Source organism: Cokeromyces recurvatus, assembly GCF_025118155.1.
Source record: "Cokeromyces recurvatus strain NRRL 2243 chromosome Unknown BX663scaffold_54, whole genome shotgun sequence".
NCBI classification, from domain to species: domain Eukaryota; kingdom Fungi; phylum Mucoromycota; class Mucoromycetes; order Mucorales; family Mucoraceae; genus Cokeromyces; species Cokeromyces recurvatus.
The window spans coordinates 54,761-79,128 of record NW_026251440.1 but is presented as its reverse complement, the minus strand read 5'-3'; the positions used below and the strand labels follow the sequence as shown (position 1 = coordinate 79,128).

The following is a 24,368-nucleotide window of genomic DNA, read 5'->3' as shown; positions in this document are numbered from 1 at the left end:
GATAAATTCTTAGATGTAAGACTTTTATTGATTATTTTTCTATACAAGAGTAAATATACTTAATATGTGTATAGGCAGAATTATTATAGAAATGCACTATATGTTCTATTATGACTATTTATCTTATTGAATTAAGTTACAAATCTTACAATCATGACATGATTGATTAATAGAAAAAAGCTTAGTAATAAATAGCTTATCATTTAATATTGTAACTATTAAGCGTCAAACTGAAATTTTAGATGTATACATTGTTATATATAGATTGAATTCAATACGTTATAAAAAAAATATTATAGATAGAAGAGATTTACATTTATTTTTATTTATTAATAATAATATTTTTAATGTTATTCAGTATATTCAGTCAACCATGCAGGATTTTTCGCGGCATTACTATAGCTTACTTCCTTTAAGCACTTCAAAACACTACCAAATACGTCTCCGTAATGTTTTCTACGCCATATAAACTCAATAAGTAGCCATGGAACTGATTTTTTTTGTTCTCGTTGCTGGTTTAATGTTGACTTTCAGGCCATTCCATGTACCTATATGATATTAAAAACTACATGTATTAACTAACTTGATAAACACTATACAAATTATGAAGAAGAAACTCAAATACCTTCAATGGTGTTTGTGCAAACATCGCCATCTCGAAAAGAAACAGAATGGTTGACTGTACGGTGAGTAAGTTCCATACCAAATTCCTCTATACCATTGTAGGCACTCCAACAATCTGTATATACTGTTGAGCCAGGTTTAACGTACGCTTCAATTATATTACGAATTGTCTCCGCATTTCTATTAGGTACAACAGCTAGAAAACATTTTCTTTGTGCTGTACGTCTAACGCCGCCTATTACCCAATATCCTTCTACATGATGACCTCTATGGTATTTTCGTTTACTAAATTTTGACTCATCAATTTCCACTATAATTGAATTGCCATTTTCATCAATACCACCAATTTGACAGCCATCGGCTGTTAAATCTTCTTGCATAACCTGATACCAATCATTAATGATACGCGATACAGTATCAAGTTTACAGCCAACCATATTAGCAATTGCTTGCCTTGTTATACCTCCGATACTCCAATAATATAAAATTGCCATGATATCGCTTATATCAAGCTTTCTATTACTGAAAACGAGTCGCGACGCGCACTAATCCGCTTACCATTACAACATTTTTCGCCTGTTTCATGATTTATTATTCTTCCGTTACATCTCCAATTAATATTAGTAGAGCCATTATCCTCTAAGTACATTATACTTCCTGAGTTGCCATTACAACGACATACATGGTCTCCTCCATAACATATACCATAATTAATCATAAATCTATTATTAAAATGCTTAATGTTAATAAATGTATAACATAATATAATAATATTATTGATTTCTAACCTTTGATAGGCCTCAGCTGTACCAAAATTAGCCATAAAAGCTTTATAAGTTGGTGGGCTAACTCTTCTTTGCGTCTCCCAGTACCCATTTGAGTTTTCTTCTTCTTTAATGTCTTCATTTTCTTCAATAGACATTTCATCATTAACGTAACATCTGATTCCCCAGATTTACAATGAGAAAAAAAAGAAAAAAAAAAAAAAAAGAAAAAGAAAAAAAAAATGACCAAAAAGTTTATACATCACCGTCACCGTCACTGTGGCCGTGACCGCGCTAGACACATTAGGCTATTCTTAAATCAAACATCAAACAGTTGGAAAAAACAAAAATCATTGCTACGTTATAAGAAATAAAAATCTTTCACCCCGTTACATATTATCAAGTGTTTTTTTTTATTGGTTTTATAACATTTTGTAATGAAGATAAAAACATTTTATTGAGTAGTAGAAAATTTACTACTTGACAAGAAATTTTATCAAGTACAGTCAGACATCTGGAAATTGGCGTTTTCACAAAAATAATTGTCACTTTCATAAAAATGAATTGTCAAAGGGTAAAAATAAGTGTCGAAAACTGAAAAATAAATTTCACAAACTTCATTCGTTTTGTCATTTTTGCTAAAAGTGTTTGTCCAAGCCAAATACCGAATTTTTAAGAGAATAAATTAAGCATCTTTTACAAATATTTTGACCAACTTCTGGTCATATAAATTACAAAGGTTCTTTATTTAAGTATTTAGGGAAACGATTTATATAATGTTGAATGAAACCCTGCGAATGCTCAACCGGAACTTTTCAATAGTCCTTAAAGTGAGGCGTCCACATCAGTCAACTTACTTACTTCTTCTGACGCTATCCTTCAAAACTTTCCAAAACTGCTCGATAGAGTTGAGCATAGGGGAATAAGGCGGGTATCCTCGTTCAATCATTACAGGATCGATGATATTTCGCTCTTTTATGGAAGTTGCTTCGTCGATATCAGTGTCTCCGGGCTCTTGTTCTTCATCTATTTGTGGAGATTCGTCAAATTTGTTAGTGAAATGATTGTTTTGATTAGCAAAAAGACAAGGAAAGAAAAATGAACAGAAGGCAAGTCTGTGAAAACTTTGTATAGTTTATTAAAGATAATACAAAAATTGTACAACGAAAATTTATATGGAAAAATCGAGGGTTATTTATATGTTTTTACAAGATAAGTGTTATCAATGGAAATATAATTCAGATAAGCAAATTTTACTATAATAAAGTGTTTTATATAAAACATTGTCTCCGAATAATTCTGCGATCAATAAGATGTATCTTTATTCTTTTTTTCTCCCTGAGTTGTCGCCGTTCCTAGATGCATAATGAATTATTATCACTGGGGTGATCGACACATCAATATCAATTCTCAGTAAATATGTCTGGCTGCAACAACACCAATTATTTATGCATTACTATCATTATCATTGTATAAGATGTTATTACATAACAATCTTCAATATTATCAATGTATATATTCAATTACATAATTATTCCTAAGTCATACTTATTATATATACATCTATAATATTGAATATTGTTATGTAATAACATCTTAGAGAATGATAATAATAATGACACATAAATATTAGACATTGTTATAGCTAAAATACATTATAATGTATTAATATTGACAGCTACGTTGCTTCATAAATAATAATTAGTCATATTTTTAGTAACAGTGACGGCTCGGGTAAAAAAAAATATCTTACTGAAAGTAGAATTATTTGGAAATAATAAGCTTACATAATTCTTTATTACGCCAGTATTTTGATTACCAAGATTATATTTCTATTAACATCATTTACCTTGTAAACACACATAAATAACCCTTTACACTTTCTATATTATTTTCCTTGTATAATTTTTGTGCGATCTTTTCCTCGATAAGCTATACGAAGGTTTTCATAGACTTGTCCTTTCCTCACCCCCCCCCTCTTTCTTTATCTTTCTAAATCAAAACATCCCTCTGAGGATTCAGTACTCCTTCTAACTTCTGAGACATATTGTTCCATGTATGTATGTCTACCCAATATTAGTGCCACTTCTTTCTCTACAATTTTGTCATCCATATCTTGCTTTCACTCCTGGCAGCTGCCTATCACGCCTGTTTGTCACAAAGTTTGGTATAGAGCTCTGTATAACATGTTCCGCCATACCTTTGATTCCTTTGTTTTTTCTATCCTCCTCTAGTCAACTACGTTCAATATTAAATGCTGATCTAGTGCACTTTCTTTTTCTATGTTCTTGTAAACTTCATATTTAAACTAGAATTTGGAATTTATATTTTTCTCCTTTTGAGTTTACCATAGGCATTCTTCTACGGGCAATTTTGTTCTTTGACTTGCCTTCATCCTTGTCATTTTCTTCTGTTTCCAGTTTATTCACTTGCTGGCGAGTACATTAAGTCTTTATTTTTGATCACGTTCTTTTTATTACCAACTCTATTCTTAGTTAAGCAATTTGACACATCTGTATTTCTATTGATGAACATATATTAGCCTATCATGTAATATAAGACATACTATTTTTAATATGTTTGGTTATTAGTTAGCTTTAATATTGTTTTTTTCTCTTTTTTTTTAACTGCTCATTTTTTTTTCCTTTACAAGTTTTACTTTCATTTTCCTTTAGACTCAATTGCATGTATGCTTGAAACCAATTAGTGGAACAATAATGATCATATTATTATTCAACCGATTTTTTTTTTTGAAGGTAGAATCCACTGTTGCTTAAATCTATTCAAAACATTATTTTGCTTTTCTACAGTATTTATATTTTCTAGTTAAAAGGATTCTATTTGCTTATAATTATAAACAATAAATTTATTTATTTATTTTATTTTTTAAAAAGAAAAAAAAATTAGGATGTTTTATTCTATGAAATCAGCTTGGTGTACTTCTTCCCACTTGACATAATTGGTAAATACCTCTATTTAAAAGAAAAAAAATTTTTTTCTAATAGTATCGTATACCGGAATTCGCTAATGAATATTCTTATAAATTTAATTTGGTACCCTTTTGATTTTTTTTGTTGATTATATAATTTGAATTAGGATTTAGGAACCCTTTAAATACAAATTATTATTTCAATTTTATTATATTTTAATTTCGTTTTTTTTTCTTTTCATAATAGGTCGACACAAGTAAAAGAAAACTAATTTTTTCCCTCATTCTTTCCTTTCTAAAATAGGGTCCTTTAAACAGGGTTCAAATTAGAAAAAAAAAATGAAAACATAAAAAAATCAAACCCTGAGTTTTTTTCCCGTTACGAAATAAGGGAAGAAAAAATTTTTTTTCTATATTTGTTGAAGTTGTTTCGGAGCTCTTTAAAATTTTTCAAGGGTCCTTATATTATGTAATAAAAAGAACCAATAAAAGCTCTGCTTATCAAATACGAACTTTTTCCCTTTATTCACAACAAGGAAAAAATATTTAGCTTGCTTTTTCTTTTTTCTATACTTATTTATACAATTCCAAAAAAAAAGTAAGAATTATTGAACAAAAAATAATAAAATAAGCAAACAAAAAAGGTTTTTTTTTTCTATTTTTTAATTGATTGAAACTGTTATCTTTTGTAAATATCATCTCAGCATTTTAGTAGACCCTGAAAATGAATAAGGCAAAGATTAAAATGCATGTTTACTCAATTTTTTTTTTCAAGGAAAAAAAAAAGATTCCGCTTACTCATTTTTTACCCCAGAAACATTCCTAATTGGCGTGATTGGGCCATTTAGACCCTATTTGCACCTTTTTTTTTTCTTGCGGATAATAAAAAAAAAATAGTATAAAATGAAATAATTTAGTGATCATTTTTGTTTTGTTTTGTTTTTTTATTTTTATTATTATTAAAAAAAAAAGAAGCATACGTATTATTTAACATGAGATTAGTTATTCGTGATGATAATGAAGAAGTAACACTTTATGTTGGTAAGTATTTTAAACAAATAAAAGAATGAAGGAGTTTCTAGAGGGAGGTTTTTTTTTTTATTTTCTAAAAACATCTATAATGGATTTTAGCCAACTATGTCAAGGAACGCATCAAGCAATTTAATCCAACTGCTGATCGTCCATTTGTCCTTGGTCTTCCTACAGGCTCCTCACCTATGGGTGTCTATAAGAATCTTGTTGAAATGTATAAACGAAAGGAAATTAGTTTTGAACATGTCGTGACCTTTAATATGGATGAATACGTGGGCTTACCTCGTGATCACCCTGAATCCTATCATTCATTTATGTGGAAACATCTCTTTATGCACGTGAACATCAAACCAGAAAATGTTCATATCTTGGATGGTAATGCTCCTGATCTTGATGAGGAATGTAAAAAGTTTGAGGCTGATATTGCTCGTGTGGGCGGTATTGAATTATTCTTGGGTGGTATTGGTCCTGATGGTCATATTGCCTTTAATGAACCTGGTTCTTCATTGACTTCTCGTACTCGCGTAAAGACATTAGCTTATGAAACGATCATAGCTAATGCTCGTTTCTTTGATGGTGATGTTTCAAAGGTTCCTAAACTTGCCTTAACTGTTGGTGTTGCGTAAGTAGTACATATATATCTATGTAGTATATACTTATTTTCTTGTTATATCTATCTAGTACTGTTATGGATGCTCGCGAAGTACTTGTTATTATTACTGGTGCACATAAGGTAAACTATACATATAGATATATATATTTCTGTTAGTTAGGATGATGAAACTTAGAATGCTTTTGTAACAGGCTATTGCATTAGCTAATTGTATTGAAGGTGGTGTTAATCATATGTGGACAGTGTCAGCTATTCAAATGCATCCTAAGGGTTTAATCGTGTGTGATGAAGATGCAACCCTTGAGTTACATGTTAAGGTAAGACAAACATCATAGAACAGGGTCATTACAAACAATGACTAAATTTATTATTATTATTTTTTTTTTTTTTGATAAGACGGTTAAATATTTCAAGTCCATTGAACATGTTCATCAATCTTTAATCGGTCCTGAAAATTTATCTCTTCAAGGTGGTGTGAAGCAAATTAAAAAATATGTTAATTCGAGATCTCATACACCTTTGAATGGTCCTTATGATGAATAAGTAGCCTTAGTTCCTTTTACCTCATTATTATATATTATTCCCCTTCTTCTACTCTTTGCTCTTTTTTTCTTTTTACTCTTCTTCTATGTATATTCATAATTATCATTCATATAGAAAAATAAAATAAAATAAAAATAAAATAAAATAAAATAAAATAAAATAAAATAAGATAATATCGTCTATTATTATTTGCTCTGTGCTACAAGCTGATACAATCTATTACACAAGTATTAGATAAAACAAAGAAAAAAAAAAGTCTGTCTTAGTATACATATCCATTTATATGTTAATATATTGGATCGTATTATTTATAATTCACTTGTTAAGTGGCTCGGCTCTAACTTCAAACAAAATACTCGAACTGATAATGGCAAGCATATTTAAAATGTTTTAGCAGTTATGTCTGTAGAAAATAAGAATAAACAACATTATCATCTCTCTTTTCTCTTCTTTACTCGATTGTTTAACTATTTTCAAGTGATTAACTTTCAAAAGGAAAATTACAAAAGAAGATTTAACACTTGAAACAATAAATCATTTATTCAAATATATACTAATATTCAATATCTGTTACAAGACATAAATGGTCGCTACCAAAATTCCTATTTGGTAATGAAGGCTTTAAATCAGCTTCCTGTGGTAGCATTAATATCTGTTTGATATGAACTGGATCCTTTTTTGGTATAAACATATAATCTAATATGCCTTTAAAGTAAACAGTATAATTTGTAATCTTTGGTTCACCAAATAGGCCTAGTTCTTCTTTGTTCGTAGTTACATCACGATAATGACTATAAATACTCTCCCATTGACAATTCTTGTTATATTTTGATACAAGTTGATCTACTGAATCAAGACTTTCGATACTTGTCGTATTCTCATCCTCTTCTTCTGCTTCTTGTTCTATTTCTTTATCTTCTTTTGGCTTTTTATATACTCTCGAAACATTTAAATCTTCTGTTTGTTCTTTTGTCAATTCATTCGTTGTTAATATACCATAAGCTGGATCATCAGGCGTGGTATTGAAATCACCTAAAAGGAAAGATATCCATTTCATATTTGGTTTTAACTTGGATTTGAATTCTAAGAACCGATTTACATATATTAATGTCTGTCTAAAACGTTCATAATTGGAGGTAGGTCTCCAATAAAGGTGAGTATTGCCTATCACAAATCCGATATCATTATTGATTTTTAAAGCCAATAATTGAGCTATATTGCCTGTAAGGTACGAAGGTGGACATAGTGTATCAGTATTATAATCAATTGTCTCATAACTCACTTCTATAAGTTTGGCTTCTTTATACGCTATACCACAACCATGTCGTTTTGAGGGATGACAATCATATTTCACCTTATATCCCATTTCAGTAAATATAGCCTCATAATAAGATTCAAAATTATCCAATTCTAGAAAATATTATTTAATACCTTTTTTTTTTTTATTTTTTTTTTTTACCTTGTAGACTAATTATATCTGGATTATACAGTTTAATTTCATCTATAATCATTCTTCTTCTAATTTTCTATCACATTATTAATACATTTAACACAAAATATGATACTTTTTTTCTTATTACCCATTTAAGTACATCACCAGATTCAGGGAACAGTTCACGTTTAATCAATGATTGAGCCAAGATCTAATTTTAAGTCAAATGTGTATATACATTTATGTATTTTTTTTTTTTTTTTTTTTTTTTTTTTTTTTTTTTGTTGTTTTAGATCTTGATATTTATTATAACTTTTAGATGTCTATATTCCGTCTTACATTAAACGTCATGACACGAATACTCCCCGAAACAACTTTTAAACTTGTTTGATATGGTACAGTCGCAAAGAAACGTTCGAGTACTTTAGGTGGTTCATTATGTTGTTTGTTGTTTTGATTAGCAGCAGCATTAAGTTTCTTTTTAGCCTCCTTCTTTGCTTGTTTAAGTCGTCTTAGTTCTTCAATATCAATTGACTTTTTGGGGTGTGATTGAATTGGTTTTTTATTATTAGTGGAGTCGTTCATTCTTTTAATACAAACAAACAAAAAAAAAAAGGAAAAACATTTTATTGCTGGTTATTTCTTTACCATATTTACTGTATTTTTTTTTTTTTTTTTTTTTTTTTTTTGTTCCAATAAAAACGCTTCGCTTGTGAGTAACTATTCGGCAATAAAAAAAAAAAAATAAAGGTCAAGCTACTTCTTCTCTAAAGACCATCATCTTTTGTATAGATTAGTTCATCAACTAAAGAAAAAAAAATAAAAAGGGAGGAAAAGAGTATACCACGAAAACGATATTTGATGAATAGAGGAACCAAATAGAGGCTTTTAACATGTGGTTTCATTTTTTTTTTTTTTTTTTTTTTTTTTTTTTTTTTTTTTTTTTTTTTTTTTTTTTTTTACCTTTTACTTTTTACTTTAACTCGTCTTTCGTATTACAATAACATCTTCTTCTTTTTATGTTCTTTTTCAAATCATTCTTGTTTACTACACTATTAAGTATCGGTTTATTATGTGGACCGTCTATGATAAAAGGACTCATACCATCATGTAAGGTTACTTGTTTCTTTCTTTCTTTCTATAAACAACTGATATATAATCATAATTTAGCAGAAGAAAGTAAAGATACACTACTCATGATTGCTTTAAATATTCAATTTGAATCATTTAAACCTTCAACACGAATTAAAGTAACTGCAGCAAACGTGACAGTATCTGATACGAATCATTTGCCAAGTAGTAGTAGTAGTAGTAGTAGTAGTGGTAGTAGTGACATTGAATTCAAAGAGATATTAAATGAATGCCCAAGTCATAATATCTCTGCTGACTCAATGCTACGTTTTCCATTCTTTTTTTATGATCCAACATTAAAAGTGGAGTCTACGTGTTGTGTTGATAAAGAATTCTTATTTTCAAATCATATTCAAGAAAACTTTAAAGAAGAGTTAATAATCTTATTCAAGAGAATTAAATATAGTCTGCAAATACAGTTTGATGTAAGTAAAAAAGCATCCCAATATGAAGTTAGACTGAGTCCTTTTATCTCCAATAGAATAGTCATAGTTTGATATACACTTCTATTATAATGCCTAAAGGTAATTTATATGTTCTTTATGCGCTATAAAAAAATTTAATATATAATAGTTCCCTTACACTAGATTACAGTCCTAGTGATTGGGAGATAATACACGAGATTGCATTAGAAACAGGTAGTTCTTATGTTTATCGAACAAGTAAAACAACGGCTGCAATAGTAGCATGTGCTAATGAAGATAAAGAGTCTGATATGTATTACTCAGTACTACACTTTGACGAAAATGATAGTTTCACTATTCATCATGTCGAAAAAGAAGATGGTATAATCGATATCTTGTCATCATCTACCCTTCATAACTATACTTACTTATCAAGTTTAGTCTTGAATGATCTATTAAATAATGTATCTAACCTTCTTGCTTTCAACTATGACACATCCATCATGACAGCAACTCCTCAGGAACAACAACTAAACTTAACGATAATCATTACTACATCATTTAATTACAATGCACAACAAGACATGATTATAAACGAATTAATAAAGAACTATCATGAAAATAGTCACATCAAGTTATGTCGATCTATAGCCTTTGATAAGCTAATTCAAATGGGTCAAGTACTACAGAGCAGAGATAGATTATTAGCTTATCAAGAAGAAGAGGATACAATCTTGGGAGCCGTTGATATTAACCCTGTGCATTATGGCATTGAACTAATAGGCGGAGTCATGTATCCTATTTTGAAAATGTACTCTCTGGAGGGACCTCAGTCTGCTCTCTTTACCTCCATCTCAACCAATAAAACAAATATAATTGAGATGCCCATCTATAGAGGATTCAGAACGAATGTCAATCACAACAAGTTACTGGGTACAATTTATTTCAATCTTCAACCTAATGATATCATTCGAGTTATATTTGACAATGAACAGAAGGACGTGTTAAATGTGACAGTAATAAATGAAACAACAAGAAAGTCTCATCAAATGTTAATTTCAAATAAATGGCAAGAATTGGTAGATGAGATCATTCTTCGTGAACAAAACTGGGACGCTGAGATATATGAACAAAATAGATACAAAGATGAAGAATTCAAATCAGTTATAGAACAAAGAATAGAGTCATTAAAAAGATTATCGTGGTGGAAGAAGAAAGATATCCTGTATAAGTCATTTTCCTTTTTATTACCAAAGCATGAAAGACAGGAAATGGAGCAGTTGATAGAGTTAAGTAAGAGTAATAAATTATTGTCTTTTTCGCCATAGTTTAGTGCTTTAATCCGTTCTGCTTAATTCAATTTTGTGTGTGTGTGTGCGCGCAATCGTCGATCGATTTTATTTTAACACGTAAATGTTTATATTTATGTGCTCATATGATTCGTACCTGTTTTCATTCTTATAAAATAAATAACGTACTTTTATTCTATAACTCGATTTTATTACATGTAAATTTTACATTAGAAGAATCAAAATGAATGAATGTAATAATAATCACTGAGTTCAAAAACCAAATAAAATGAAAGCTTCTGGTTACTGGTTTTTTTTTTATTATTATTATTTTCCTTCTTCTCACTTGGTAACAATATGCTGAAAAATAAGATCTTTGTTACAAGTCATCCTAATAAAAGTACATTACAATTCGTTATTGGTAAAGAGAACGATATATACATATACATATATATATATATTCTTGCAATACTTTTATATATATATAAATCAACTTCTTTTATTATTGTAGATCTCTTTAGGACATCAAATAGAGAATTCTTACAAACACTTGTTGATGATCGATTAAAAGAAACAAAGGGTGATGTAGTAGGTGTCTGTATACCGTATGCCATTAAAACCAAATATTACAGTGCAAATGTTGATTTTTGGTTAGACGAAATAGATCCTAGTCCAGATACTGTCAAAGCTTACTGTGAAAAGGATTCAGATGTTAGTAAAGTAGTAGACGCCTTTATCTATCTATTCGATAAAAATAAGGTAAATAGTAGATAACAAATAAGAAGGATAGAATAGAATAGATATGACAACCTATTTCTTATATGTGTATAATTTTGTGATAGCCAAATACATTTGATGCAGTGAAAAGATGGAAACCATTTATAGAACAAGCAGAGCCTAATGTTCGCATTGTTCTTGGCACAACATCAAAGAAGCCTTTAACAGAAGAGATGGAACATACTATTTATGATTGGTGCGCCTCAAATAATTTTATGTATGTAGACATGGACGAGACTTCAGAGATGCCAATGGATAAAGTAGGCATGGATTTAATTTTAGCGACGCTTGAGAATAATATGTGGGATGGCATGATAAAGGAAAAAGAGAATAATAAGAAAGATGAATTAAAAATAATGAATGATTTGGATGATGATTTATTAGGTAAGCTGTGTCCAATGAAAAAAAAAAAAAAATACATTTTTTTACTCAAATCTATTTTATTTATAGATTTACCTACACAAGATGAAATTGAAAGTTTGAGAAAAGAATTATTTGGAAATATTGATGAAGAAGATGGCTTGGATAAAGTATTCGAAACGATTCAATCCATGAGAGGTAAAAGACTATTAAATTGAGTCATAAAAGAAAAAGGGCTTATTCATTTTTTTTTTTAACAAAAAGAACACGGGAAGAGCTTATCGATGGAAGAAAGACGTAAAATGGCAGCAAAGGTTGCTTTTTCATTCGCAGCCCAATTTGATTTATAAAAATATAATGAAACATTATTAACATTGAATGTATTAAATCTCCATCTTAATAAAGTAAAAGTAAAATAACAGTAAATTATTATAAGAAATTTTTTTATTTTTTTTATTTGTTTATTTGTTTATTTATTTTTTTTTATTTTTATTTTTTTTTTTTATAAATATAAGAATAAATAAATAATAAAAATAAAATATGACAGGGAAGAAGTTGATTAGTTTTTTAATATTAGCAGTCTTTTATTTAATAAATATAGTTTATGCAGTAGAAAAAAGAGGTACACAAAGTGTATTGTTACATTTTTAGACATAGGCCACTAATAATCTATTTATCTGCACATGTATTTTAGATTCTGAGCTTTTATGTAAGTAAATGATTATGATTCGTATCGTATATTATATTAGAGTACTGTTTTAATAATTGATTTTTTTTTTCATCATAGCTGCTGAGATATTGGCTTTAAAAAGACAACAAGAATCAATGCCATCTTTATTCTCTATGAGAGTAGCATCTAGTACTTCAGTAGCTTCGCATCCTACAGCATCTTCTGTATCAATAATCCCTACTGCAACTCAACATCTTCCTTCTCCTCTTCCTTCTCACTCTATAAATTCTAGTCCTACACAGTCTATATCTACAGCAATGTCTTCAAACCCAACATCAACAGCAAACAATTTATCAAATCTACCTACTTCTGCAAGTTATGGTAACTCTGTTTACCCAGCCTTTGCAACCTTTGTCACTCCTACAAAGCATAGTGGTGTCAATCCAGTCTACTCAATCACAGCTAATTCAAACGTCACTTTCAAATGGACATATTCTTATTTACTTGTTCAACCTGTCAGCTTGACATTAAATGCAGTAGGACCCAACTCAGTCACCTATCCTATCACTGTTATGGAAGGTGCGGCAACTTCTGCTGTATGGAACTTAGGAAATGCTTCTACACCATCAGCACCCTTAATGAATGGGTTTTATAAAATTCAACTTTATGATCAACGAGGTGTAAGTGCTGGCTATGTACCTGGATGGTTATCACCTTGTACAACTTTGTCAGTTGGACTTTATACACCTGATTTCTATGATCCTTATACAACAATCTGTAAGTAGAAGTAGTTAATTTATTCCTATTTCTCTTATTTTATATTCATCTTTATTATTAGCGAGCTTTTGTCCTCTTTGCTTTTATAATGCAGCTAGTTCTTTCCGTGAATCATTTGGACCTATTATGATTACTTTTAGTATTTCTCTGCTTTCGTCTGTCCTATTTTTGATCAATGTCTTGCGTTAATTAGATAAAGAAGACAAAGGGAATGATACCCGATATAGGGGCTTTGAGAATAAATTCATATATCAAATTCATTTCACATAATGTGTATATCTTCCTCTTTCTATTTGGTTCAATAAATTGTATTTTTTTTTTTTTTAATTGTGCGTATCCCAAAAATGAAATTCATTCTCGTCTGAAGTATAAAAAAAAAAGTATGCTATTCTATTGTACATAAATACAACATTGCCTTTTTTCCCCCCTCTCTCTCTCTCTCTCTCTCTCCCCTTCATACAGTCATTATTCTGATGGAATTAAACTATTGCTTGTTTTGTGAGAAGAGACTTTTGGATGATGTAAGCACATACATACATACATACATATATACATACATGCTTATAAATAGTCTGTATCATTAGAATAGGGTCTTTTGTTCACTTGCTTGTGAAGCAAATGAAGCATCAAAATCAACTATTTATAATCCAATAAGCTCAAATCAATACCAATTATCATATTATAGAAATTGTCGTCCAACATTATTTTATAATAAAAAAAAATTACCATCAGAAAATAGATCAAATCCTTCAATTTTCTTTATTCACTCTTCTTCTTTATAAACTACTATTATTCCTTTATCTCTTTCTGATCTTAATATGCCTTAAAGAATTACTCGTACTACAAGATTGTACCTTCATATCTTCTCACACATTGAAATCTCACACACAACAACAAATAGTCATTCTTTATACAAATATCATTTGCTTCAATCTAATTTTGCTCAGCTGCTTATATGAAGGATTCTTACAAACTGTTTATCATTTGACAAGCAATCTATGCCAATTATTAATAACTATTCAGGCACAAAAAATAATGTTGGTATTTTATTTCAAATATAAAAAATGATGAAAACATACACACACGCATTGCCCTGAATGATTCCTCTGCTATTAGAGTGTTGTTTATCATACATCTATTATAGAAGTATTTATCTTAATTATCTAACTCATTTTCTTTAATAATATTATTATCGTTTTCCTTATTTCCTTTATTTTATTTTATTTTTTCTCATTAATATTTGAGGCAACTTCACGGACTGAGTTCTTTTATTTTATTTTCTTTTTTTTTTTTTTTTTTTTTTTTCTGCAACATATTTATTTATTCTTATTCTACAAGTAATTATGAGTTCAATTGCTAATCCAGTCAATGTGGACTCTTCATTACAACAGAATACAAAACAACAACAACAATCTAATACAAGTTCAACAACAACACCTTCAGGTATATTAACATGCATATAGACATTTTTTCTTTTTTCATTTATTTTTTTTTTTCATGTAGTATAGTCTCGAACGAAAGTCAAATTCCTACTACAGCAGCAGTGGCAACAGCAGCAGCAGCAGCAGTAGCCGTAGCTTCAGAATTAACATCAAATGAAGAATCTATAAGAAATCAAAAACTTGTAGAAGAATTTCAATATCTTTTAGAAAAGAGTCAAAGCTTATTTAGTGGATTAAGGTAACAAAAATAGAAGCTCTCTCTCTCTCCCTCTACATACTTTTTTTTTTTCTTAAAAAGAAAATATCAATATTGATTAATGCATACTAGAGATTTACCACCTACAGGAAGTCATCGTCAATGGAGACCAGTAAGCTATTCATTAATTTACTTACTAACAATAAAAAAAAATTAATTCAGGTTATATCTATATAGTATTTTGAAAAAACATTTGAAGTATATACAAAGGTTAGAGACTTTTTAAAAAACCAAAAATGAAAACTTGATAGAAAAATACATTTATATTCATCTTCTCTGTGATTAGTTATGGAAGTTTCAACAAACACATAGATCAGTTCTTGAGAATAAGAACAATTATGGCTTAAAACGTTGGGAAGTAGGTGAGATAGCAAGCAAGATTGGTCAGCTTTATTATCATTATTAGTAAGATATATATATATATATATATATATATAATACTTTATATGATTCTTGTATGTGTCTAATAGGTTGTTATTAGTCTAAGGACAAGTGAAACAAATTACTTACATGAAGCTTATGTATTTTATGAAGCAATTCATGAAAGGCAATACTTTAAAGATATCTTAGAAGTAAGAAAGTAAGTACGTGCTTTTATTATGCAATAATATCAAGTTTACTTATATCATGACATAGTGCTGCACTTATGGTTAAAAAGATGAGATATTATGCACGTTTTATCATTGTTTGTCTCTTGTTGAATAGAAATGAAAATATACGTCTATTGATTTCTGAATTAGAAGGTTTAATTGAAGAATATACGAAAAGTTATAAACCTCCTGATGCAAAGGAATGGCAAAGGGTCTTGGATGAGATAAGTAATTTTTCTGAAGCAGAAAAGAAACTCATTCCTATCAATCTGGATCGTACGCCCGACAAGATCGATCATCGATTGCCCTTTCATATTCCAGAAAGAAATATGGGTCATACTAATATAGCCAAGTTAAAATTACAGGAAGCTATTTTAGTAGGTAATTACCAAAAGCAAATCAAATTTTCTGAACTTACGTTGGATATGTATCGTATGCTACAATCATTGGAAAGAGAGCCTTCAGTTTTGCATCCATCTGCAGTTCAAAGCAGTAACAATACGAATATAGAGGATCAACAACATGCAAAAATAAATAGTTCGAATACATTGACAAAACGAATGAATCCACATAAATATCTTCTTTATAGACCTTCATTAAATCAATTACTAGTTTATATCTCTACTGCTTTCAAAGACACAAGTGAACATTCGGCTTTACTTCTTTACGTATCTGCAGATGGTTGTGTCTATCCAGATCAAGTCAACTCGGGATATGGGGGCGGTGTTTTGACAAATAACCCAAAAGGTAAACAACTTACTAATACAGAACGTGTAATGATGGCAACGACTTCATCCATATATACAGGTAATAATAACAATGCAGGAACAATGGTTGGAAATTCTGTTACATCCAATACAGCTGCAGCTTCTTCTTCAGCCTCTGCAGCAGTATCTACTACTACTGCTACTACCACTGCTACTACCACTACTACTACCACTACCACTACTAATAATAATAATAATAATAATAATAATATGAATAATAATAATAATAACGCAACTATTACAAATGCAACTGCATCCAATATAACAGGAAACACACCAACTGAAACACTGCCTCCTTCAGTTCATTGCTTGCATCCAGCTGATTTGATTCCTTTCTCTCGTAAACCCCTCTTTTTAATCATCGATAGTGATTATAGTACACAATTCAAGACGATGCCTACTATTTTTAATCAGCCACTTATGTGTTTAATGTCACCTATTGAATACCCATCCTCTGTTCAGGACAAGACAGAAATCGGAAGTCTTTTTACTTTGTTTTTGCATACGCCCTTATTAGGATTTTGTTCTATTTCGGATATTGGTAATTTGGATCAACAGAAATGGGACGACTGTGTTAAGAAATTAGCTACTATGGAAAAGGCAATTGGTGATCTTCTTATAAACGACGCCAATGTTGGTAAAATTCACATAAATAATTATTTATAAATAGATGCTTTTATTCATTTCTTATTTATAATATAGATGTAAGTGTAAAAAGATTCATGTCGGATGATTTTCTATATTATTTTATTGTTCGATTTGTTCTTTGTGGTATATTTTTAAGATATCATTCCTCTTTTAAAGATGAAAGGGTAAATACAATAATATCATTCATATTCATCTCTTTAATTAAGCCTTTTTTTTTGTTAGTCATATCCTTCTTCTTTACCTTCTTTACCAGAAAGCATTTATTCATCACCAGAGATTGTTACCATGTTAGGTGACTTGACAATGATTGCTGATGTAGGGACTTATTTTAGTTTACCTGCTTATGCAATGAATACAACTTCTTCTGTTACTACAAATACATCTTCTCTTACTTCGAACAATACGAATCCATCCATTTCTGGCAGTAACACAACAATTATACCTCCTTTGGTAAATAATAATTTACTTGATGAAAATTCCACCAATTAAATAAATAATAAAAAAAAAAAAAAACTACAGTCTTTGTTTATTATATTTAACATATATATATAAAAGAAAAAAAAATAAAAGTTATAAACATATATAAATTTGAAAAGAGAGAGAGAGAGAGAGAGAAAGAAAAGTTATAGGTATGTATGTATAGGAAAAGAGACAAATGGCTCTATTACAGATGATCATAATTGTGTGAATATAGAAACTTAAAAAAAAAAAAAAAAAAAAAAAAAGAATTAATCTTCACATTCAGCAGGAAGTGAATAACTTTCAACACGTTGCTCAATCCAGCCCTTCTTTTCTAGTTTAGCACCAGGACCAAGTCCACGCTTAGCGAAGGCACGATAAATATCACAATAGTATTTACCACCAGTTAATTGTTTTTCAGCTTCCAAGATGGCATCACGAGCTGATATAAAACTTGGGTTACAAGGTTGAAGTTTCATGCCGTCCAAGACGAGTTGTACAGCCAACGTGTTACCATGACTTGTAATATGTTTACGAATCATCTTTATCTCGTCCTCTGTCAATGTGATCTTATCAGGGTCAGCAGTCTTCGCTTTCGCTTTAGCCGCAGCAGTAGGAGTAGGAGTAGGAGGGAACCATTGATCAGTAAAACCCAAACGGTCGACCAAGTTCCAATAAACCTCATACAACATCTCTGCCCAGACTTCACCTTTTGCATGAACACCCCAATAATCAAATCGATCCATGATACAATAGGTACTTGGGTTTGTCTCCTTTGAAGTAGAATACTTGTATTTACGAATACCCTCACCCCCATTTGAGTAATCACCCATACCAAACTCGATAGAACGATTATAGCCCTTACGCATTCGAATCACGGTTGCAATAAAGTCACCCCATCCTTCACCCATCCCACCTGCTTCACCCCAACCTAGACAGTTTGAATTCTTGGGTCCACCTGTTAACCGTGTAGATACACCATGCGTATATTCATGAATCACGATGCCACTTTCAAAATCACCATCGCGCATCGGCTTCGTTTGATCCCAGACATACATCCGCATCTTGCCATGTTTACCATCGGGTGGTGTGGCAAAGTTCGCATTATTACGACCGGACCCATCTTGAGCATTCGCAATCACCGCATCTCCAGCACCACTCTCAGGCCCACGACCCAAGTTATCCTGTTGGAAGTTCCCCGCCTTTTCATCAAAGCCATAACGATAAAAGAAATCATGCGCTATATTACACCAATAGAATAAATTCGTTACGGCTGCGTCTTGATATTCTTTTGGTTCCTGTCGATCAAATAGGGCCTCATAATTAAAGACGAGACCATGATCACCATCACTTTCACCGTCATCATTAGGGTGTCCCTGAGGTCGATAATTGTTTTGCCATTCTGATCCACCATCTGGGTTTGTGTGTGTGTAAGCGTTATTGCCGATCGTGACGTTATAGGTCTTGGCCCCCTTGGCGATAAATCCTTGTGTATGCCAACCATCTGGACTTGCCCAGGGGTCATGTGGATTCTTGACAAGTTGTTGAAGGGATTCATGAGGGTCATTAAAGCCAAAGGGGATGATATTGTAATAGGATGCACTTGAAACCCAATCTACAAGACTGATGAGGGTAGCGTCATGTGCGTTCACATGTGCATTATACCAGTTATCTTGAAGTTCATATTGAACATCCCAGACAAGCTGCAAATCACCTGTCTCTGTCTGTATATAACCTTGACGAACCTCGACGGGGGATTCAGCAAAGGGGACATTTTCGAATTGAATAACCGTCGTATCCTCCTCATGAGAGCCCTTGAAAGAACTCAAGGTAATAAATGTTTCAGGTGTCAAGAAATTCAAGATAGTTGGATCTGGTAAAGAAGATTTAACAAAGGCCATTAATGATAAGACTGCATCAGCTGGATCAATCACTCTTTTATATGGGCTTATAATATTATAAACAATGTCATCATCCTCTTGTTCCTCTTGTTGAAAGACAACTTGAGAGAATGAACTAGAAACAATCTGTAAACCATTTTGAATATGCTATTATACAAGTATATAAATAAATATTTATGAGTAAACTATATATATCAAGAAGAGGTCAGATTTGAAGTATACCTTAAAAATGGATTTACTTTCTTCTTGTCGTGGCATCTTTGGACTACCTCTAGCAAATGAGTTACCATATGAAATAATACGACCCAATCTATCTACATTAATGTTGATATCACCATTAAGTACTTCTAATCCATTGACCTTTTGTCTTAGATAGACATGAGTCACACCGTTTAAATCAGACTTATAGACAGATTGAACGATATATTCACCGTTCACCAGTTCCGCTTCAGCAAAGGCGATAGCAATATCAGCTGGATCTTGGGTCAAAGTAAAAGCACTATAATCTTGCTGACGTTGCATATAATTTAAATTGGTATATTCCTGATAAGGAACATCAGGTCCAAAACTACGAGCAAGGCCTCGGTCATATTCCTTTCGAGCTAATAGATGGCCATTATTGATAACAGCACCATATGAAGTACTTGCAAGCAAAAAGATAGCAGTTGAAATAAAAATTGGTTTCATTAAAGATAAAGAAAAGGAAAAAAAAAAAAAAAAAAAAAAAAGGGAAAGTGAAATCTATATAAATTTATAGATGTACACCGATTTATAATTATTTTTTTTTTCTTTCTTTTTTTTTTTTTTTATGAAAAATAAACAGAAATTAAATACACACATGACGATCATTTAGTTACAAAAATGAAAACAGCAAATAAGGGACAAGCAGCTGATTACATTGAAAAGGGAAAATAAACAATCAGGGGAAAAAACAATGACGAAAGACAAATATAGATGCCAAATAAAATGACTAATTTTGGTATTATTTACTTTGTGATTGGATATTCCTTATTGCAATGTTATCAATCTTCTTTTGTATGTCGCAATATTCATTCTGATACAAATTCAGTAAAGCCTCCTATTTTTTTTTTTTTTTTTTTTTTTTTTTTTTTTTTTTACTTTAATAGTTAACACTAAATGTCGATGATGTTTCACATGGTATCCATCTCTTACTTTGGAATGAACATGTGTGTTTTTTTTTCTACTTGTTTATTTCAATGCTTATGTAATAAAATAAATAACTTAAATAATTTTTTTTATTATTTGTTTCGCTCTTTTTTATTTATTGAACATGACAGAAAAATCAGCAACAGAAGCTTCAAATGATTTCTGGTTGGAATTCAAGTCAGAAAGACAAGGTTTTTATTTAAATTGGCCTTTATTTTAGTTTGAAGTCCAACTTGACTTGCTTTAATTTATAGTTATTGAAGACCAAATTTCTCAATCAAGAACACTATTAAAACCAGAACTAGCCAATCACTTTAATACCATTTTACAAAATATAAATAATCTGGAAAAAAAATTGACAAGGGCAACTGATTTTATTCCATCTTATGATGAGCGACAATTTTCTATAGCAAGTATTTTTTAAGCTACTTTAAGCATCCAAAAAAAAAAAAAATAGGGAACTAATTTTTTTTTTTTCATACAGCAATTAAAAGAATTAACTGATTCACTTGAAAGAACAAAAGCAGAGTTAACTCCTAAAGCTAAATTTTCTTTTAAATCACGTAAAAAAAGAGTGAAACAACACCCATTTCTGTTCCTAAAAAAGAATTGAAAGTGGAAACAAAAGAAGACACTCTATTATCCGATGCTACTGTATTATTTAAAGATAAAGAGAATTCAATATTATCATTAGATGATGATGTTAATCAAACAAAAAGCATAGAGGTTCTTTTATCAAATCTCAAAAATTGCATCATCATTTTAGGGAAAAAAGATGTTCAGATTTCAGCTATACATGTAAAAAATGTCGATCATTGTGTTATTTATGGAGGCCTTATACAAGGTTCTGTATTGATTTATGGTCTCAATTACTCGACTTTATTTGTCGGCTGTCATCAGGTAAAACAAAAAAAAAATCTTTAATAATAAAACTTATATGTATCCCAAAGCTTCGTATACATGAAGCCCATCATGTAGATATGATGTTACATGTTACTAGTCGACCTATTATAGAAGATTCAGATTCTATTCAAGTTGGTTGTTGGAACGCCAATGTAAATATTTATATAATGTGTAAAGCCCAAAATGAAATCTCTTCTCTAACACTCATTTTCATACATGTATAGGAATCAATTAATTATTTTGATCAAATCGAGGATTTTAATTGGCTTAAAAAGCAAGCATCACCAAATTGGAAAGTGATGGATAAAGAGAGACAAACAGTCCTCTTAAAGGAGTGTATTCTTAAAAATTCTTCAAATCAAAGTATTTCAATTAAAAAGTTAAGCTTATTACCTGCTTAACCATAATTCTCACGATTTTATGCATAATAATAATAATAAAGAGGGGATGACTTGTAATAAAATAGAATGAAGCATACTTGAGAAATTTCCCATTGGACTCGTTTCTTTTTCCTTCGTGGGAAAAAAGACGACCTTAGACATGATTCTTTATATATTATTCGACGGTATTATTATGCGATGGCAAAGTAAGTTGGCGGTATTCTGTATTTCTGTAGATATATAAAAAGCACAAGTAAGAGAGTAAGAGTGAGAGAAAGGAAGAAGAAAAAAGTAACTTCTATTTAATTCAAATTATGTTTACTATTCTACGTAAAATCAAACCAAATCATTTGAAGCCTATAAGCTCTTTTGGTTACAATAGGCTCCTTTCATCATTCATTACAGAGAGTCAAAGAATCGAGCCTTCTATCCAAACTTTTACAGTAGGAACTGAAAATGGCTTTCTTCCTACACAGGATCCATTAGTTGAACTACCTAAAGAATTTAATAAATTAGAATCTCTTTTACAACGTATGCCAATGCAACTAGTAGATGGCTCTCCTGGCTTATTAGCAAGTGGCCAATTCGGTGATGCTATTAGAGATGAGCTTCCTTTATATGAAATAGATCATATCACAGATCAACGTCTTTTATCTGGTAATGATTACAAGTCACCATATATATATATATATAAATATAGACTTAGTTATTTCTTGATTCTTATAGCTTTATTTCGTGATTATACCTTTGCTGCATCTGCTTATTTACTTGAACCTTGTGATATTCTTTATCGTATTAAAAGCGACTATGGATTAGGAAGAAAAGTTTTACCTATGAATATTGCTGTTCCATTAACCAAAATTGCTAAAAAGATTCATAGTCAACCTTTTATGGAATAGTAAGTAATACTGTTCTATGATAATGTATTGATATAAAGACTAATTCATATTTATAGTGCTTTAAGTTATGCGTAAGTTCTTTTTCTTCTTCTTCTTCTTTAAATCATGTTTATTTATAAATACATAGTTTATACAACTATAAACGTTTAAATCCTTTAGGTGGTCTTACATATGATAATTTGGCTTTAATTCGTTCATTTGCTGGAACAGAATCAGAGTAAGATAGATAATATTAAAATCATTTCCTCTAATAGATATGACTGAACATCTTGTATATATATATATAGGAAGGGCTTTATTTTAAACCATGTAACAATGGTTTCTTATTCACCTAAGCTTGTACGTTACGCTACAGGTGCTTTGAAAGCTGTTGAAATGAAAGATAGAGCCAATTTTAATATGCAAATGGTTGGTTTAAATGAAACTTATGAATCTATTAACAAAGAAATGGAGATGATGTGGTCTCGTAGTATGCCTGAAGATTATATTAAGTTTAGAACTTTTATTATGGGGACCAAAAACCAAGTAAAATAGATAAAAAAAAAAGATGTATATATGCACTCAAATGAGTAATAATAACTTTTATTTATTTATTTATTTATAAAAGCCCATGTTCCCTGATGGTGTTATTTATGAAGGTGTAAGCGATAACCCTATTGTACATCGTGGTGAATCAGGCGCAAATGATTCTATGGTCCCCCTGGGGGATAACTTATTTCAAATTACTGAGCTCATGCCCGAGAATCCTTTAACAAAGGTCTTGCGTGACTTTAGATCCTATCGACCTACTAATCATCGCGAATTTTTAGAATACGTTCAAGATAAAGCTATCAAATTGGGCCTCCGAGATTTTGCTTTACAAGATCCTAACTCGGCTGCTATTTATTTATCAAATATTGATCAAATTCGAGCCTTTCGTCATCGGCATTGGAACTTTACGAAAGAATATATCATTAAGCATACATCACATCCTGTAGCTACTGGTGGCTCTCCTATTGTAACTTGGTAATAATAGAAAAGAGGAAAAAAAAAAATACGGCAAAGAGAAAAGGAGTAGAATTAATTATTCATTTTATTATGTGTAGGTTACCTAATCAACTTGGTACCGTTTTGAACTTGTTAAATGAAGTTAGTAGTCAAATTGACAAATCTCAACTCACAGAAAGTAATTTGATTCGAGTTGAAGAAATTGCTAGACGTGCTGAAGCTCAAAAGAGATTCCTCGATCGTGAGGTTGCCAGCTTGAAGATGAAATTCGAAAATCAAGATCGTACTTGAATTGATTATTCTATGATATTATAATATTTATATATGTGCCCCCCTTTTTTTCTTTTTTCTTTTTTTCTTTTTTTTTACTCTTTATTGTAGCTTAATATTGAACTATACAATTAAATAGTATATTGTCGTTGGAACTATTGTATATGCAAATAAACCTTTTTTTTTTCTATCATTTATTATGATATATTTATATATTTATATACATATATTGTTCTTATTTAAGTAGGTTGAAATAAGACTAGCAAAGCTTATAAAAGCTACACAAGTTAATAAAAATAGGATCATCAAATGCTAGAATGTGTATATAATTACTAAGAATGATGCTCTTAATAG

The 24,368-nt window shown here is 30.4% G+C and overlaps 10 protein-coding genes across 10 annotated transcripts; 8 read left to right on the top strand and 2 right to left on the bottom strand.

Annotated features, from left to right (window-relative positions):
* The first annotated feature begins 5,285 nt into the window (after positions 1-5,285).
* On the top strand, positions 5,286-6,602 carry BX663DRAFT_463380 (glucosamine-6-phosphate isomerase). Its single transcript, XM_051523991.1, has 5 exons — positions 5,286-5,358; positions 5,449-5,971; positions 6,031-6,082; positions 6,154-6,279; positions 6,359-6,602. The coding sequence occupies exons 1-5, from the start codon at positions 5,310-5,312 to the stop codon at positions 6,503-6,505; spliced, it is 897 nt and encodes a 298-aa protein (XP_051377562.1). The 5' UTR covers positions 5,286-5,309; the 3' UTR covers positions 6,506-6,602.
* A 416-nt stretch (positions 6,603-7,018) lies between these two features.
* Positions 7,019-8,622, bottom strand: BX663DRAFT_527875 (Endonuclease/exonuclease/phosphatase). The gene is made up of 4 exons (XM_051530102.1): positions 8,277-8,622; positions 8,086-8,148; positions 7,965-8,031; positions 7,019-7,915 (listed from the first exon to the last, which is right to left on the bottom strand). The coding sequence occupies exons 1-4, from the start codon at positions 8,520-8,522 to the stop codon at positions 7,059-7,061; spliced, it is 1,233 nt and encodes a 410-aa protein (XP_051377561.1). The 5' UTR covers positions 8,523-8,622; the 3' UTR covers positions 7,019-7,058.
* A 1,208-nt stretch (positions 8,623-9,830) lies between these two features.
* On the top strand, positions 9,831-10,997 carry BX663DRAFT_527870 (uncharacterized protein). Its single transcript, XM_051530101.1, has 2 exons — positions 9,831-9,890; positions 9,946-10,997. Exon 2 carries the CDS (start codon positions 9,976-9,978, stop codon positions 10,798-10,800), a length of 825 nt encoding a protein of 274 aa, XP_051377560.1. The 5' UTR covers positions 9,831-9,890; positions 9,946-9,975; the 3' UTR covers positions 10,801-10,997.
* A 107-nt stretch (positions 10,998-11,104) lies between these two features.
* BX663DRAFT_527867 (uncharacterized protein) lies at positions 11,105-12,337 on the top strand. The gene is made up of 5 exons (XM_051530100.1): positions 11,105-11,182; positions 11,273-11,520; positions 11,604-11,922; positions 11,989-12,096; positions 12,163-12,337. Exons 1-5 carry the CDS (start codon positions 11,119-11,121, stop codon positions 12,246-12,248), a joined length of 825 nt encoding a protein of 274 aa, XP_051377559.1. The 5' UTR covers positions 11,105-11,118; the 3' UTR covers positions 12,249-12,337.
* Positions 12,338-12,741: 404 nt separating this feature from the next.
* BX663DRAFT_444858 (uncharacterized protein) lies at positions 12,742-13,534 on the top strand (the record flags this gene model as incomplete). Its single annotated transcript, XM_051523649.1, has 2 exons — positions 12,742-13,345; positions 13,407-13,534. The coding sequence occupies 2 exons, from the start codon at positions 12,742-12,744 to the stop codon at positions 13,532-13,534; spliced, it is 732 nt and encodes a 243-aa protein (XP_051377558.1).
* A 273-nt stretch (positions 13,535-13,807) lies between these two features.
* BX663DRAFT_527864 (uncharacterized protein) lies at positions 13,808-14,178 on the top strand. Its single transcript, XM_051530099.1, has 2 exons — positions 13,808-13,866; positions 13,930-14,178. The coding sequence occupies exons 1-2, from the start codon at positions 13,819-13,821 to the stop codon at positions 14,125-14,127; spliced, it is 246 nt and encodes an 81-aa protein (XP_051377557.1). The 5' UTR covers positions 13,808-13,818; the 3' UTR covers positions 14,128-14,178.
* A 472-nt stretch (positions 14,179-14,650) lies between these two features.
* On the top strand, positions 14,651-17,543 carry BX663DRAFT_565423 (uncharacterized protein). Its single transcript, XM_051532083.1, has 9 exons — positions 14,651-14,788; positions 14,854-15,025; positions 15,116-15,155; positions 15,221-15,253; positions 15,330-15,448; positions 15,525-15,623; positions 15,680-17,037; positions 17,103-17,212; positions 17,271-17,543. Exons 1-9 carry the CDS (start codon positions 14,689-14,691, stop codon positions 17,535-17,537), a joined length of 2,298 nt encoding a protein of 765 aa, XP_051377556.1. The 5' UTR covers positions 14,651-14,688; the 3' UTR covers positions 17,538-17,543.
* Positions 17,544-17,748: 205 nt separating this feature from the next.
* On the bottom strand, positions 17,749-20,106 carry BX663DRAFT_527855 (Fungalysin metallopeptidase-domain-containing protein). The gene is made up of 2 exons (XM_051530098.1): positions 19,631-20,106; positions 17,749-19,555 (listed from the first exon to the last, which is right to left on the bottom strand). Exons 1-2 carry the CDS (start codon positions 20,093-20,095, stop codon positions 17,777-17,779), a joined length of 2,244 nt encoding a protein of 747 aa, XP_051377555.1. The 5' UTR covers positions 20,096-20,106; the 3' UTR covers positions 17,749-17,776.
* A 434-nt stretch (positions 20,107-20,540) lies between these two features.
* Positions 20,541-22,141, top strand: BX663DRAFT_527850 (tubulin binding cofactor C-domain-containing protein). Its single transcript, XM_051530097.1, has 5 exons — positions 20,541-20,766; positions 20,830-20,988; positions 21,183-21,475; positions 21,526-21,630; positions 21,703-22,141. The coding sequence occupies exons 1-5, from the start codon at positions 20,700-20,702 to the stop codon at positions 21,877-21,879; spliced, it is 801 nt and encodes a 266-aa protein (XP_051377554.1). The 5' UTR covers positions 20,541-20,699; the 3' UTR covers positions 21,880-22,141.
* BX663DRAFT_527847 (uncharacterized protein) lies at positions 22,142-24,190 on the top strand. The gene is made up of 7 exons (XM_051530096.1): positions 22,142-22,515; positions 22,585-22,756; positions 22,814-22,828; positions 22,885-22,974; positions 23,045-23,282; positions 23,365-23,762; positions 23,843-24,190. The coding sequence occupies exons 1-7, from the start codon at positions 22,173-22,175 to the stop codon at positions 24,033-24,035; spliced, it is 1,449 nt and encodes a 482-aa protein (XP_051377553.1). The 5' UTR covers positions 22,142-22,172; the 3' UTR covers positions 24,036-24,190.
* The last annotated feature ends 178 nt before the right edge of the window (positions 24,191-24,368 follow it).